Source organism: Choloepus didactylus, chromosome 15 (genome assembly GCF_015220235.1).
Source record: "Choloepus didactylus isolate mChoDid1 chromosome 15, mChoDid1.pri, whole genome shotgun sequence".
NCBI lineage: Eukaryota > Metazoa > Chordata > Mammalia > Pilosa > Megalonychidae > Choloepus > Choloepus didactylus.
In genome coordinates this window covers 6,076,469-6,090,613 of record NC_051321.1, presented here as the reverse complement: position 1 = coordinate 6,090,613, position 14,145 = coordinate 6,076,469, and the positions used below count along the sequence as shown (strand labels likewise).

The 14,145-nt window shown below is 42.6% G+C and overlaps 1 protein-coding gene across 2 annotated transcripts in view; it reads left to right on the top strand.

The window, feature by feature from the left end:
* Positions 1–14,145, top strand: part of DOCK1 (dedicator of cytokinesis 1) — a 546,722-nt gene that overhangs the window by 433,289 nt on the left and 99,288 nt on the right. For both annotated transcript variants that reach the window (XM_037804943.1, XM_037804942.1), the window contains exons 30-31: positions 5,379–5,457; positions 12,570–12,670. In XM_037804943.1, the coding sequence (XP_037660871.1) occupies positions 5,379–5,457; positions 12,570–12,670 (180 nt within the window). The remainder of the gene's footprint in view (positions 1–5,378; positions 5,458–12,569; positions 12,671–14,145) is intronic.

Genomic DNA, 14,145 nt, shown 5'->3' with positions numbered 1-14,145 from the left:
GAGGGGAAAAAAAAAAGAACAACACAGCTTCACAATTTGAGATATGGGGCCTGGTATTCCCCCAGAAGTTCACTCAGTGCCTTTCTGGTTATTTGTCCCTCTGTAGTAATGAGGCACCTCGTCTAATTTTTATTGGCAGCAAACACTGGGTACCAGAGATGCTAGAAATGCCGGAGGCTACATCATAATAAAGTCATTTTAGTGACTGTAATTGTGCCAGGAGTTTGTAATACTTAAATTGGTTCCTGACTGCGTTCCACTTGCTAAGTGCCCCTCTACTCAATTAACACATGATTATTTGGGCCTGAGCTACTCTTAGTGCTCAATGCACAGTGCTTTCTGGTCCTCAGCTCTTCCCAGTGGCCTGGAGTTGCAGCCCAGGTGGCAGCCACCAGCCCTGTTTGTGCAGGACAGTGCAGGGGACGGGGGACGCGGGCCCAGGAGCCAGGCTGGCAGTACCTCCTCTGCAAACTGCATGTTGTCAGATGCTCAGGACCTGGCAGGTGTTCCCCGGCAGGTAGGGCCTGCCAGGTCACACCCGGTTCCTCTCTTAGAGACTGCGAAAGTGTAGATGTCATAGGCCATGTCTTCCCAAAGTGAAAGGAGTTAAACGTTAAATGTAAACTGCCTGTAGAGTCCATGTTGTTAAAATGACTGTATCTTGCTTACCTTTAATCTGAAAGTTAACAGAAAAGAAAAAGCCCATAGATTCAAAGTTCAAGGGTGCGTCAAAGTCCTGCAGTTTAGTGTTTTCATTTACAAGGGCCTCAAGAGCTTGTGCAGTTTTCCCCAGGTCATGTTGCTCAATGTTTGCATTGAACGTGAAGTCATCGATAGACAATTGGATTAAAACTGTAATTGGATAAGTATGCATGTGTATATAGACTACAGTTAAACTTGTATTTGACACCACCAGGCATTATAGCACAACATTTGTTTCTAGTAGGGGTGCACTGTGGTTTAGTATCAGAGAGGCTACCCTGAAGAGAAGAGAATGAAGTCAGGAAAACTTCCTGGTTATTTTTCTTACTTTCTGGACTTTGGAGATGAACTTTCTCCATCTCCTGTTGGCCCAAATTATTTACAACAGGTAATATTGGGAAAGGATTGGAAAAAATGAGGGTTCTGATATTCCTGGAGATGGGAATATGATACTGAGAAGAGTGACATAAATTTCTTTCCATGGGACCATTAAAAATAAACTTTGCAGTCATCTGCCTCGAGTAATGTGAATGTCTTAGAGATAGGGCTTCTAGACCCCATGACTTTTCGAATCTGTTTAGAGTGATGTAATTTGCCTTGTGGTTCTTCATGCGTTATTTGTTCAGTTTTATCTTCTAAAAATTTAGATTATAAACAGATTCTTCCATAGACCACAGATGATGAGAAAGAACTCCATGAAATACAGGCTTACCCTTTTTTTAAAATTATTTTGACCATTTGGGACACCATCCATGAAGGCATTTAATTCTCACCCCACTTTGGTTTGCAGAAATCATTTAATGTTCTTGGCTCAGGATAAGACATAAAAACTTGTTTGGCTCACGGGGGCGATTGCTCTTTTCCCCAAGTCCCTTGATTTGCTGGCAGATAGAAGCAACACCTGTCCGTCCTGTCCCCCTCCTCCTACTGCCCCCTGTGCCCTCCCCCACTAAGCATCTTGTCCTTGGCTGCTCCAGAGCTAGGACATCACATGCATTAACAATTTCTTCTCTTCATTGTGTCCTGATGCTTAAGCACAGTAACGTTGAACGGTGAGACTTCAGAGAAACTCAGGCTGTGAGAGGGTGAGCAAGGATGTAGGTCTGTCCCTGAACACCGTCGCTTCGTCCACTGCTGGGTCAAGCTCGGTGGGTTCTACATTCAGACTGGAGCAAGCTCAGTCTGCTTTTGTTCTGGTTTAGTTTGGTTTGGTTTAACTGGCATGAAGCTCTGTCCACACAACTTGGTCTCAGACATGTTGACACAATTATAAACTAACAGTGTCTTATGTGAGAACACTTTAGAGCGTGCCCAAGCAGGCAAGAGGGACTTTTGAAGCCCTGGAGGACACTGAAATGTAAAAGACAATGTTCTCCCCGTCAAGGAATAAGCTGTGGAAGTGAAGAGAAGAGTAAAGGGAATAAGGGGACAGTGCCCAGCCGTCAATGCAAATGCCCGATGAGAAACTCAGAAAACAGAAACCATAGAGTTGAACCCCACAATTAAAAAACCAAACAAACCTATGTGGAAGGCAAGGACTTCAGGGAGAGCCGGGGGCTACCAAATATTCTAGCCTCCCCACCCCCAGGCCCTCCAATTTGGCTCAGGGCCTGCCCTCCTGAGCAAGCTCATTCATTCATTCATTCACTCACTCATTCATTCATTGCTGTGACAAATAACTAGTGAATGTATATGATGTACCAGACAGACATGGCCACTGCTTTTGTGGTTCCCACCGTTTCCACAAGGTCTGGAGGGCTTCCCTAACCCTACGCCCAAATCCAGCAGGGCTCAGCACCAATTTAGTCATCAGAAGCCCACTCCCCTCCAGATCGCCTCCCGGCGGAAAGGGCTTGACCGGGAGCTGTGTTTAGCCTGGCTGGAGCCCTTCAGTTTGGACAAGTCAAGCATTCTGCCGTCCAATCGCTTGGTTTAGTTTGTGTGCTTTTTATTTCCCTCTGCACTAAAAGCAGATTTTTATGCAAAAGCTTCTAATGTGATTTTCTATTTTATTTCCCTAGTTTGACATTTATTAGAAATAATGCTTATAAATTACAGCTAATAATAAATATCCTTACCTAAGCATTAGTCTCTACTTGTGTTTCTTTTTGCCTAGTTAGATCATTGATTTATTTTCAAGGGGACTTGGGGTGGGGAGGCAGGGCCTGGCTAAATTTTAATCCCAAGCGTGAGCTATAGGATATAATTCCTGTGCATCCTGTATGGTTCTACGAAAATGAAAATGACACAGCCCTCGAAATGCTGAGCCTGCGCTTCATCTGATCTTTGTTTGCTGCATTGATTATGGTTTTTATTTGATCTTTCCTTTCGTTTCCCTCATGCAGTTCACATTCTGCATTATTTGTTTTTTGTCCTGGCTTTTTAAAAAATTTATAGGGAATCTAAATTATAGAATCTCTCTCTCAGCACTGCTCTTTCTCAGTTGTCAGTTCATTAAAAAGTTTTGGTTAGCCTTCATATTATTTCAGCATGGCATGTTAAAAAAAAAGTGACTTTGAGAAATATCTTTATATAACTAGCTGAAATTGTTCCAGAGCTTAATTAGAAGTAGCATATTGCAACTGTTTGGGTGCTATCTTGAGGCAAAATAATTACCCTGTAATAATACATGTTCTAGTAAACTTGTCATTATTGTCAGAGAGGGCTGGAGACAGTGGCTTTCCTCAAGCTCATAAGGACCCTTGGGTACATTAGGGAACAGCCAAGTTCTAAAGCCAAAGGAAAAAAATGAAGGAAAAATAATTGTATTAGTTGGTGGCCATAATCCCTGCGTCTTGTGCAGTACCAGAGCCCACCGCAGTAATGGCAGGAAGCTGTTGTGCTCCGATGACACTTTAGGGACTCGGTGATCACAGGTGTTCCTGCAGTGCACGTCTGCACGTGCTGTCCGATCCCAGCTGCCAAGCGTCAGATGGGTACAGTAGACCGTCCTCTTCTTGGCCATATACCTGGCACTTCCGAGGACCCAACATGATGTGGGAAACCCCCACCCAAGACTGGAGGGCTGATTAGGATTTCCAGGTGCCCTGAAAATATGGGATGGGTCCTGCACTAACTTTGTCAGGATGCCCTTCATCTCCTGTATTCAGCTTTTTTTTTTCAATAAATTACAAAATGCAGCAGGAAGAGCTATTTTTCTAATTGCACTGGGCATCCTGTATTTTTATTTGCAACATCTGGCAACCGTATGGCTGATGGAGACTGCTGCCTGGTCTGCATGCTTGATTAATGGACAAGGCAGGGCTCCCATGCCCCTCTGCTAATAATCACTCAAGTAACTTACAAACACTACTTTCCTCTTTCTGGTTATTTTTTACTCTCTCTGGACAGAATTCAAATAACTCCATCTTTAGTTTTCTTCAGTGACTAAGAGAAAAAACTCCATCTCCGGCCTTTGGTAGTGCCTGTTTGGGTCCTAGATCCTGCTGATAGGTCTTCTAATGAAACTATGTCTGGGAATTTCCTTTCCTAGAGTTGTCCGCAGTAGGAGGATGCGAGAAGCTTCAATGACAGGGGATGTGAGGCAGCGTGGGGGTGGGGATTGGTGATAGAGGCCTGCTTAGAGCCCCGGGGAGGGTCCTTCCCCCTCCAGTAATGGTCTTGAGCTGCTCTGGGACAGCTGAGGTGTGGGCAGAGCCTCCAGGCTTGCAAAGCCAAAGTGCTGTCAGAAGGCACCAGTTACCAATAAATAACCTAGATTTCTCTTATACTCTTTAGCTGCTTCCTGCTGTCTAAACAGAGGAATTTAATTAAGCTTATTATCTGTGACCTAATGCTAATTCCTCTTGCATCCTGCCTGCCCTTCTGCAAAGGGAGAAGGGTCTTTTTTAAAAGTATCTGGACTGACCTTTATTGTCATAAACACTTTCAAGGATAATAAAACAAATCTACTAAATGAACAATCTTGTGCAAGGCACAATACACTGGAATCATTTGTGACATCCTGAATTGCATGTTTTATCAGAAAAAGGTAAAAGTCAAGGTATTGAAGAATGTGACATTTTGCTCTGGTTGCTTAAAATGGCTTATTACCAATAAATCAATGAATTAGCAGTCGTTCTAAAATTCTTATCAAAGCTTTCATAGCTAGTAAGGGTTTGTTTGTTTTTTTTTTCAATTTTTTTTAGACAAACAATGACCAAATTAGCATTTGGAATACAGGACAAATGAGCATGAAATAATCCGTCGCTTCCAAACATAGTTAACATTGCACCAAATCTTTCCACACCTGATGACTGGTTTATAACTGAAGTGATTAACTTAAAAAAAAAAGAAAAGAAAAAAACACTGGCTAAGGAAAGACCAATTTAATAGCATAACATTAAGACATTGTGACTTGAGAAAAGGATTTAATTTGCACCTTTTTCATTAGAATTTTTTTTTTTTTTTTTGGTGATCTTTTCATATGTTACTTTCAGAAGCTATTATTTTGGTCTGTTTCTTTTATTCTGCAGGTACTAATTTCCTTGATTAACTTGGAGAACATCTGCAAATAATTCTTTGGGTTTTATGTTAGCACAATCACACTGCTTTTCACGTGACCTAGAGAGTTCCCTTCCCAGACAGTTTTGGATTCTATCTAATTGAAATGCCAAACCTACAAAGGTGCCAGAGCCAAACTGTGTAATTATGTAATTTTTCTCTTGATCTTTCAGAGTTTTCCTGCGAGCAATTAATCAGTATGCGGATATGCTGAACAAAAAATTTCTGGATCAAGCCAACTTTGAGCTACAGGTAAGAGACCTTTGTTTGAGAAATAATATTAAAACAAATTGCTGGTCCGAGCCAATATTTTATTTTTCTAATCCTCCAATTTAATTGGTCTCCCATCAGAGGTGTGGAAATGTAATTTACAATTTGTGCTATTGGAACATAAGGAGTGAAAATTACACCTACGGGGTATTTACTCAATTTAGCAGGAAGGGGCTGGAGTTGCTTCTAAGAGAAACTGTTGAATCGGAGTGACAAGCAGGAACTCTCTGAGCTGGGAGGCCAGCATGTCTCATGGATTGTGTAGTTGCCAGGGTTGTCTCAGAGCATCCTGATGGGGAGGAAAGGGTTAGCAGAGGAGACCTGGCTTGCATCACAGAGCTCAGCTTCCTTTTGGAACTCGGTTTTCCCCTGATATATTCTCTCTGGGCTTTGTAACCTGCAGGGACCATTACCAAGCAAAAGACCCCCACTGCCATGGCACCCTGGGGTATGGTCAGCTGGTGCATCGATTTCAGAGGTGCTCCTTCGGTATTTGCTTTGTGTGCACACGCGTGTGTTTGTGTGCATTCATGTGCACGTGTTTGTGTGTTATAAGGACTGACTTTGTCTGGCATGATTTCTTACTAAGCATCTGGTATTTGTGGCTCACTGTTCCATTGTACTCTGGATGTGTTTCTCTTATTAATGATTTTATTTGTCATTTTTATCACTTAGCCCAGTTTACTACTATGAATTTGCAAATAAAAAAGGCTTCCAGATGCAGACGGCATGTCCAGTTTCTGAGCCTGATTAGGGCATTGTTCCCTGAGAAGGAGCCCAAGAACTTACACACACCCAGTGAGTGATCCAGCCCCCAAATTTTCCACCAGAGAATGAAAATTAGTTACCCATCTACTTCCAATTCTGCAGTGCCTCTAGAAAATGTAGAGCTAATGTGATACTTCATTCATCAGGTTACATTCTAAGACTTCTATGACCTTAATCCCTTTAAACATTTTTTTTAATTTTAAATTTCTTTTATACATTTTTCATTTTAAATTTCTGTTTAATTGGTATTTTAGAATATAAGTGTATAATCAGGCACCATATATCTAGAAATATTACTTATGCTTTTACAGTTTTAATTTTTATCATTCTCTCTCCTTAATGTTTTTTTATGTCACAATGTGCAGATATATTCTCACTGTAAAATATTAATGCACTGTAAATCAGTATATCAAATGAAATATGAAATCTCCTTCCTACCCTTTTGCTGACTTTTAATCGGTTGTTGTGTGTGCCTCTCAACTCTTCTCTATAAGTACACATACATGCTCTCTTTTGGCTTTTATCTTGACTCAAATCAACCTACGTGTTTTTCGGTCCTCTCTTATTCCACAGTACGAACATGCTAACATTTCTTCAGCCAGTCCTGTACAGAAGTACAGGCCGTTTCCAGTTTTTCACTATCACAAGCCGGCTGCTGTGAACAATTCTGATAAATGCATCCTGGTGCATAAATGATATGAAATTTAAAATTGATGCCATTGCTAAATTACCCTTCTAAAATGCTTGAGCAATTTGCAATCCCATCAACCTTCTCTCAGCCATTTCCTTAAGTCTTCTCCATTGCCAATATTATTCATCTTCAAAATTTTTGCTTCTTATTTTTATTGGCATTTCTATGATGACTAGTTAAGCTGAGAGTACTTAATGGCTGTTGGATTCCCACTTTGAACTGTCAGATCATTTCCTTTACCTATTTTTCTGTTGTAGTATTTGTCTTTTTTTATAAGTTGGAATTCTTGATATTGCCTGGACATGGCTTTAGGCTTATCATACAGAAATACTTAATTTTTCTTTAGCCAAATCTGTCAGTTGTTTCTTTTATGCCTACCTGTTTTTTGTTGTTGTTGTTTGGTTATATTTTTGAAGTATTATTTATAGCTTTTGTAGATGTAGGATATTTATATGGAAAAGTGCACAAATCATAAGTGACAAATTTTTACAAAGTGAGCATGTATGTACCCAGCACCCAAATCAGGAAACAAAACATATACCAGAATCCCCAAAGCCACTCATGCTCCTTTGCAGTAGGAGCAACTCTTCCCAAAGTAATCACTACCTTGACTACTAACACTGTAGATTAATTTTCCCTATTTTTAAACTTCATATCAAGGGTTGGCAAACTTTTCTTAAAAAGCCAGATAGTGCATATTTCGGCCTTGGTGGCCAGATTGTCTCTAGCTGGCTACTCAACAGACTACCAAACTCTGAAGTTGCTTGCTATTAGGTTTTATGTTTTGCTTGACAAATCTTTCCTTGCCTCAATAGTATAAATTTAACCACTAATTAGGTGGTTGGTATCTGCCAATACTTGCATATTTTTTAAAAACTTTCAGGTATTTTATCCATCTGGGATTTCTATAGTTAGAAAGATCTAACTTGACTTTTTCTACCTCATTTCTTAAACAGGTTTTTTTTCCCCAATGATTTGAAATGCCACCATTACCATAATTGCAAATATATGTATGCAGCAATTCTATATTCTGTGTTCTTACCATAATGATTCAATTGCTACATCTTTATACCCAGCTAGGAGAATACTACGTCCCCATCAGTTTTCTATTGCGAAATTGTCTAGCTGTTCCTTGCATTTCCTCTTCTATATGAAGTTTTAAACCAGCTTAAGTTTGTTTTTAAAAACACTGTTGCTTGGATTTTTATTGGGATTCCATAATAAATGAAATTGGGAAAATTTTACATCTTTTCAGTATTTACTTTTTCCTCTTCTCTGCAAGAATATGTAGGTCTTCTTTTATCTCCTCTGCTGTTTTCTAGGTCTATCCACATAGGCCTTGCATATTTCTTGCTAGATAGATTTGTGTATATTTTCTTTATGGCTTTCGGGAGTGTGGCATCCTCTTTCCTGGCATGTGAGTTTTTCCTGCTGTTTTTCATCATTTCATGAGAATGGCCCCCTGGGCTCTTCTCCACCCCAAATACCTTAGAAGCTAGGTTCTCTTCAGGCCCAGCCTAGAGCTTTGCCCTTTGCCGGGTGTGAAATACATAGTTACTGTTGTTGAGGGACTGGCCACCCTGGAGAGCATCCACCCCACCACTGCCTGGTGAAGTGTTTGGGTGCCGTCTGGCCAACGCAGTCCCTGGTACCTGCTCCAGGCAGATGGCAGTGTGATGAGGCGGGATCTTGTGTTCTTATGTTGCTGTGCACAGTGTGGCTCTTTCTCCTGCCTCTTCCTTTTCCTTTAATTAGTCAACCCTGAGGGCTACTAATCCGCTCTCTCCTTCCCTCTGCCCCTCACCAACTCACCTCTTGTTCCTGGCAAGGATGGTGTCCTTAAACTTTTGAGAGTAAATTGCCAATCTGATGCCTTATTACCCCCAAACACTGTAGCGTGTATTCCCTATAAACAAGGACTCTCTCCCACATGACTACAATAAAATGACCCACATAGGAAACGTACCGATGACTGCCATCTAATCATCATTCACGTTCCTTCATTTGTCCCAGTCACCTCCTTTTTAGCTCAGAATCACCCATTGCATTTCGTTGGCACATCTTGACTCATGGATTGCATTTAGTTTTCGTGTTGCTTTCATCTCCTTCAGGCTGGAACTGTTCCTCACTCTTTCTTTGACTCTCGTGGCCTTGGATATATGACGAATGCCCCATAGTGTGGGTTTGTCTGGTGTTTCCTCGTAATTAGATACAGGCTTTGGCAGGAAGATAACAGAAGTGATGCCATGAGCGTCTCCATGAACCGTGACAAGGGGGTTGTACCATTTCAGTTTATCCCACAATCAGTGGTCTCCATCTCTTTAAGTTTTTCTATTATAAAGCTGCCCTTTCTCCTTGTGATTAATAGCTATTTTATGAGGAGGTACTTTGTCATTATACAAATAGTCCACTCCTCCTCTAAGTTTCCATTTATCCATTTATTTATTTATATGAGCATGAACTCATGGTGTCCTATGTTATTTAATGGGTTGTAATCCATTACTGTCATTACTTATTTTGATGTTCCGATTATCAAAGATGTGGCCAGTAAGAGCCATTTCAAGCTGTTTTTCCATCCTTTTGGCATATCCCCATAGTTTGAGCATTTCCTTACTTTGTAGCACATGAAGACATTCCAGGTTCATCTTGTAATTTTCCTGTCCCAGCCCTGGTGTTAGCCATTCTCTCCAAGGAGCTCGTGTTTCTTTTAGTGGACAATGTTAGGCAGAGATAAGATCAGGCCACTAAGTGTGCTCACTTCTATTGGGGCATCACTGCTCCCAGAAGGAAAGAGATGCAGAGACATGTGCGTGCACGCAGACATACACACGTACTCTGTATGTACACATATATACCCTTCACAGCTCGCTCATGCCCCCCCTTCATGTAATCATAAAACCATGAGCTCACACCAATACCTGCAGTTACCGTGCAGTACCATGGAGTTCATTCTAGTTCTCTCCATTTCCATATTTATTATTTCCTTCACTAACAATGAGAAACCTGGCTCCTGCACTCTTAATCTCTTTACAACTGGTCAGCCCCTCTGTGTGTCACCAGTTTCCTGCAGCTGCTACTGTCCTCGCCTGGTCCCTGCTCTGACTGCTCAAGGCCGGGCCACCCTCTCCACCTGGTGTGGGTGCCCTCCTCACCCCACTCGGGCCCTGACAACAGTGGAGGGATTTCCAGGGAGGGTGCAGACCTGGGGCAGCCTCTCTGTTCCTAAAGAAATAAAAGTCTCCTTGGGCTCTTCCCAGTCTTGCTCTACGGATGGAAGTGCTGGGCCAGCAAGGCAGTGGAGTTGCCCGGGTGGTAAAGGCCCGCAGGTGGGCAGACCACAAGGGCCAAGGGGCGGCTCAGAATCCCCTTCCCCAGTGCATTTGTCTACACTATTCCCACAGGTATCTCTCAGGGCAGGCTTCTCAGGTGAGTTCTGGCTGAATATAGTACTGATTATAGGAATGAAGAGAAGGGATTTCCAAAAAACTCATTAATCTTTTTTTTTAAGATAGTAGCTATAAATTGAAGTACTTTCTGGATCTGGGAGACGCAGATCCTGTACTCGCCACGTCCCTGACTCCGATGCTCAAAACGCACCTGAAAACGGCTCAGTCTCCTGGCCTGTGCTGTGGCTATGAGGCCATGGGCAGAGACAGATGGGAGTGTTAGTTACCAAAGCAAAGAAAAGATACACCTTGAATTTTACTGAACTGAGCCACCCCTTTTATTGTAAAAGAGGCCAAAGGAGAAAGCAACTTTGTGGGGCAGGTGAAGGCGTGTGGACTTGAAGTCAGGGGTGCTTGGTTCAAATCTGTGTTCTGCTCTGTGTGTTCTCTGGGGCGCTGGGGCAAGTCTCTGAGCCGCACGTGTGAAGGGGGAGGAGCAGCCTTGGTTGGTTCGTTCTGTGACGATCAAATGAGCTGAGGCGTTCAGATATCAAGTGCCCAGTTCATGAGAAGGGGTGAATAAATAGGAGGTTGACATATCTGGACCTAAGTCCTGTCAAGGCTTACTTCACAGGTTAATTGTAAGTAGAGTCAGTAATGTTAACACCTTATTTTTATATATCCCCTTGCAGCTGTTTCATTTGATATAATACATACTAGCTCTGCTTTGTAAATGAGAAACCGGACACACACAAATTTCTTGCTAAAAGTCATCAACAGCATGAACGAGCTTGGCATGTCATGGTGGCTCTGGCCTGAGAAGCCAGTGTCTTTCCGGTTACTTACCTTTTGCAGACATGGTGCCAGCCTCTGGGACCCACCCCCACCCCGCCCCGTCCCGAGTGCAGAGGGGGACAGAGTTGGGCAGGAAGGACAACGCCATGTGAGAGTGGCGTGAGAGTGGGATGAGTGTTGGAGGGCTGGACTGCCACACTGTGAGGGAGGGGAGCAGGAGGAGCACACCTGGGCAGGTGTGCAAAGACACGGTGAGGGAGGGGAAGAAGGTGTGCCGGCATCTGCCAGGTCCCAAGGGTGGGGGAGAGCATGTGTTCCAGGACCTGCTGGGAATTATAAGGTTGGGAGAGTGAGGAGGGGGCAGCAAGGTATGGGGAGCTCATGAAGGGGTTCAACGGGGGCGGGACAATGTTAGATTTGCAACCTAGAAAGTGTCTCTGTTCTCACTGTGGACAGTGCGCTTGAGGCCTTAGATAGACGAGACGGAGAAAACACTTGGGAAGATGCTGTCCTGATGGGTGAGAAAGGATGCTGACCCCAGCTTGTGGAATAGTTCCAGGTTGATGCAAAGTGGCTTGTTTGGGACGTTATCTAGGTGCTGAAAGCTGATAGATGGGGTGGGTTTTAGGACAAAGCCCAGAGGTGCCTTTTCTCCAGCAAAAACATCCCCACCTGGAGATCCAGGAATTCTTTATTCATTATAATTTTCTTGACCCTGTTTTAAACATTGACATAAAATCAGGGGGTATTTGTTCCACCACTTTAAGATTCTACCCATAATAACATCTCTCATTGAAGAATGCATCCATAGTGGCAAGTCTAGGCTACCGTGTCCAAAGAGACAGATCTTCTTGGTGCAGAGCTTTAAGACAACAGAGTCATTTCATAGTAAATTGTCCTCTAAACCACACACAGTCTATAAGTTCTTGAAATATGAAATGTTTGATCTTTTTTACATTGTTTTCCTCAAATGTCTAGTGTATATATGATGGTTTTTGTTATCATAAAAATCAGAAATTACAGAAATCTATCCTATTCTAAAGTAAGGGGAACCATAATATAACAGTAAAAGCTAACAGATCAAGTGCTTATCACATGCGTAGCGTCCCTGTAGAGGCTCTGCACTTGTTTCTTCCTCCCTACAACCCTTTGAAGAAGGTACTCTTGAAATCTCTATTTTACCAATGAGGAAACTGAGGCCCGGAGAAGATATATCTGTTGCCTCAATAAAATGGAGAAACTGGGATTTGAGCATGTACACCGTGATCCTAGAGCAGAAACACATTGTGGGTGGCTGGTTTGCAATTTGTATACAGTGTGTGCATTTTGTTTTTTCTTGTTAAATTAACATTTCAGAAGCATGTGTTGGGCAAATGATAAACATTTCAGAGCGCATTTCAGATCATACATTAAGCTGCTGAACAACTTAGCATTTCCCCCTTTCTGGTTTTCAGCTTTGGAACAACTACTTTCACCTGGCTGTCGCTTTCCTTACTCAGGAGTCCTTGCAACTGGAGAATTTCTCAAGTGCTAAGAGAGCCAAAATCCTCAACAAGTAAGTCCTCGTCCAGCTCAGAAACTGTGGCAGGAGCCTTCAGCTCTATTAGCATAATTGCCGTGTAGTCTCTAAGCCAACTTGGTACAAATTGAGATGTAATCACGATGTAATGAAAGGGTGGTTTTAAATCATGATTTGAGTATTGCCTTTTCTAACCCATGAATCAAGATCTAAAATTGCAGGATTCATCACGGTAGGTTCAAAGTCAGTGTAATTCAAGACCATTAGCACAACACAGAATGGGAGTTTGGGAGATAATTACTTTTGCTGTGGACTGTTCTGATGTCGTTCCACATGTGGTTTACTTTATTGCTTAATTCTCCAAGTCTGCTTCTAAAAAAAATAAAAGTGACTAAATCTATTGGCACTAAGATGGTTGAACAACTCTTCACGAGTTAGGGCTCTCTGTGGTTTCCTTGTTGAAAATGTAACCACTGATAGCAGATCGAATGGATGGTGCCATCATAAGTAAGCTCTCAGAATTTCCATGGAAGCCAACATCCTAGCCTCCTTTATTCAGCTCGGTCACCCCAGCATGCAGCATGTTGGGTTTCCTTCCAATGTTTGTCATCTGTAGGTCTTGCCTCCTCTCCTTCTGTTCTAGTTTTGCTATGAATCCCCCCTTTCATAAGCACTCTTGAAAGAATTCTCAAATGGTTCCCAGGTTGCTGAGTCATCAGCGCCTCTGTCATTTTCATCATAGCTCTGCAGTGTCTTGACTTTGCCGATGGTTGGCTGCTCACAAGGGTTAGAGATTCCAGAGGAAATGCCAGAAGGTGGCAGCTGCCAGGTCCTTCTCCTGTTCTGTGGGTGCTTATCTCACTTACAGGGCAAAGTGAAAGGACATTATTACTGGGGAGTAAAAATTATATAAGCAAATATTTATTGAGCATGTACTCTGTGCCAGTGACTTCCTAAGCACTTCATGTGTATTTTCTCATATAATCATTTAAAAAAATGCATTCATTAGGTTTGCTTAGCATCCTTATGTTAGAAAGGAGGAAGGTAAAGCACAGAGTTGTCAAGTCTTCGCCAGAGTCACACACCTTACATGTGACAAAGCAGTGGTCCAATCCAGACATTTCAGAGCCACTGCCTTTAGAACCTGAAGTCCTTTCATCTGAGCCCATCTAACCAAAAGCCCTTAGATCTGGCCATTTTTAAGTTTCCTCCATTGGATGGGTTCAGTAGAATGGCCATTGGTCTAGATGTGTCATGAGTTCAGAGAAGGGGAATGCACCTCTGTACAGAGCCAAGAGCCCGGAATGGACTTTGGTAAGTGGGTGCCCTTGGCCGTGTCTGGTTGAAAGGCAAACAGCAGCAGCCTGCCCCCGTGATGCCAGCTGTCACTACTCACCTGGGCCCACGCCGTGCAGAGATGGACATTCCCAGGCTGCACCTCCTGGGGACTGGCTCAGTGCAGATGCTTCTACTTGGTGGCTCCTAAGAAGTTAGAGATGGGTGCTGGTGTT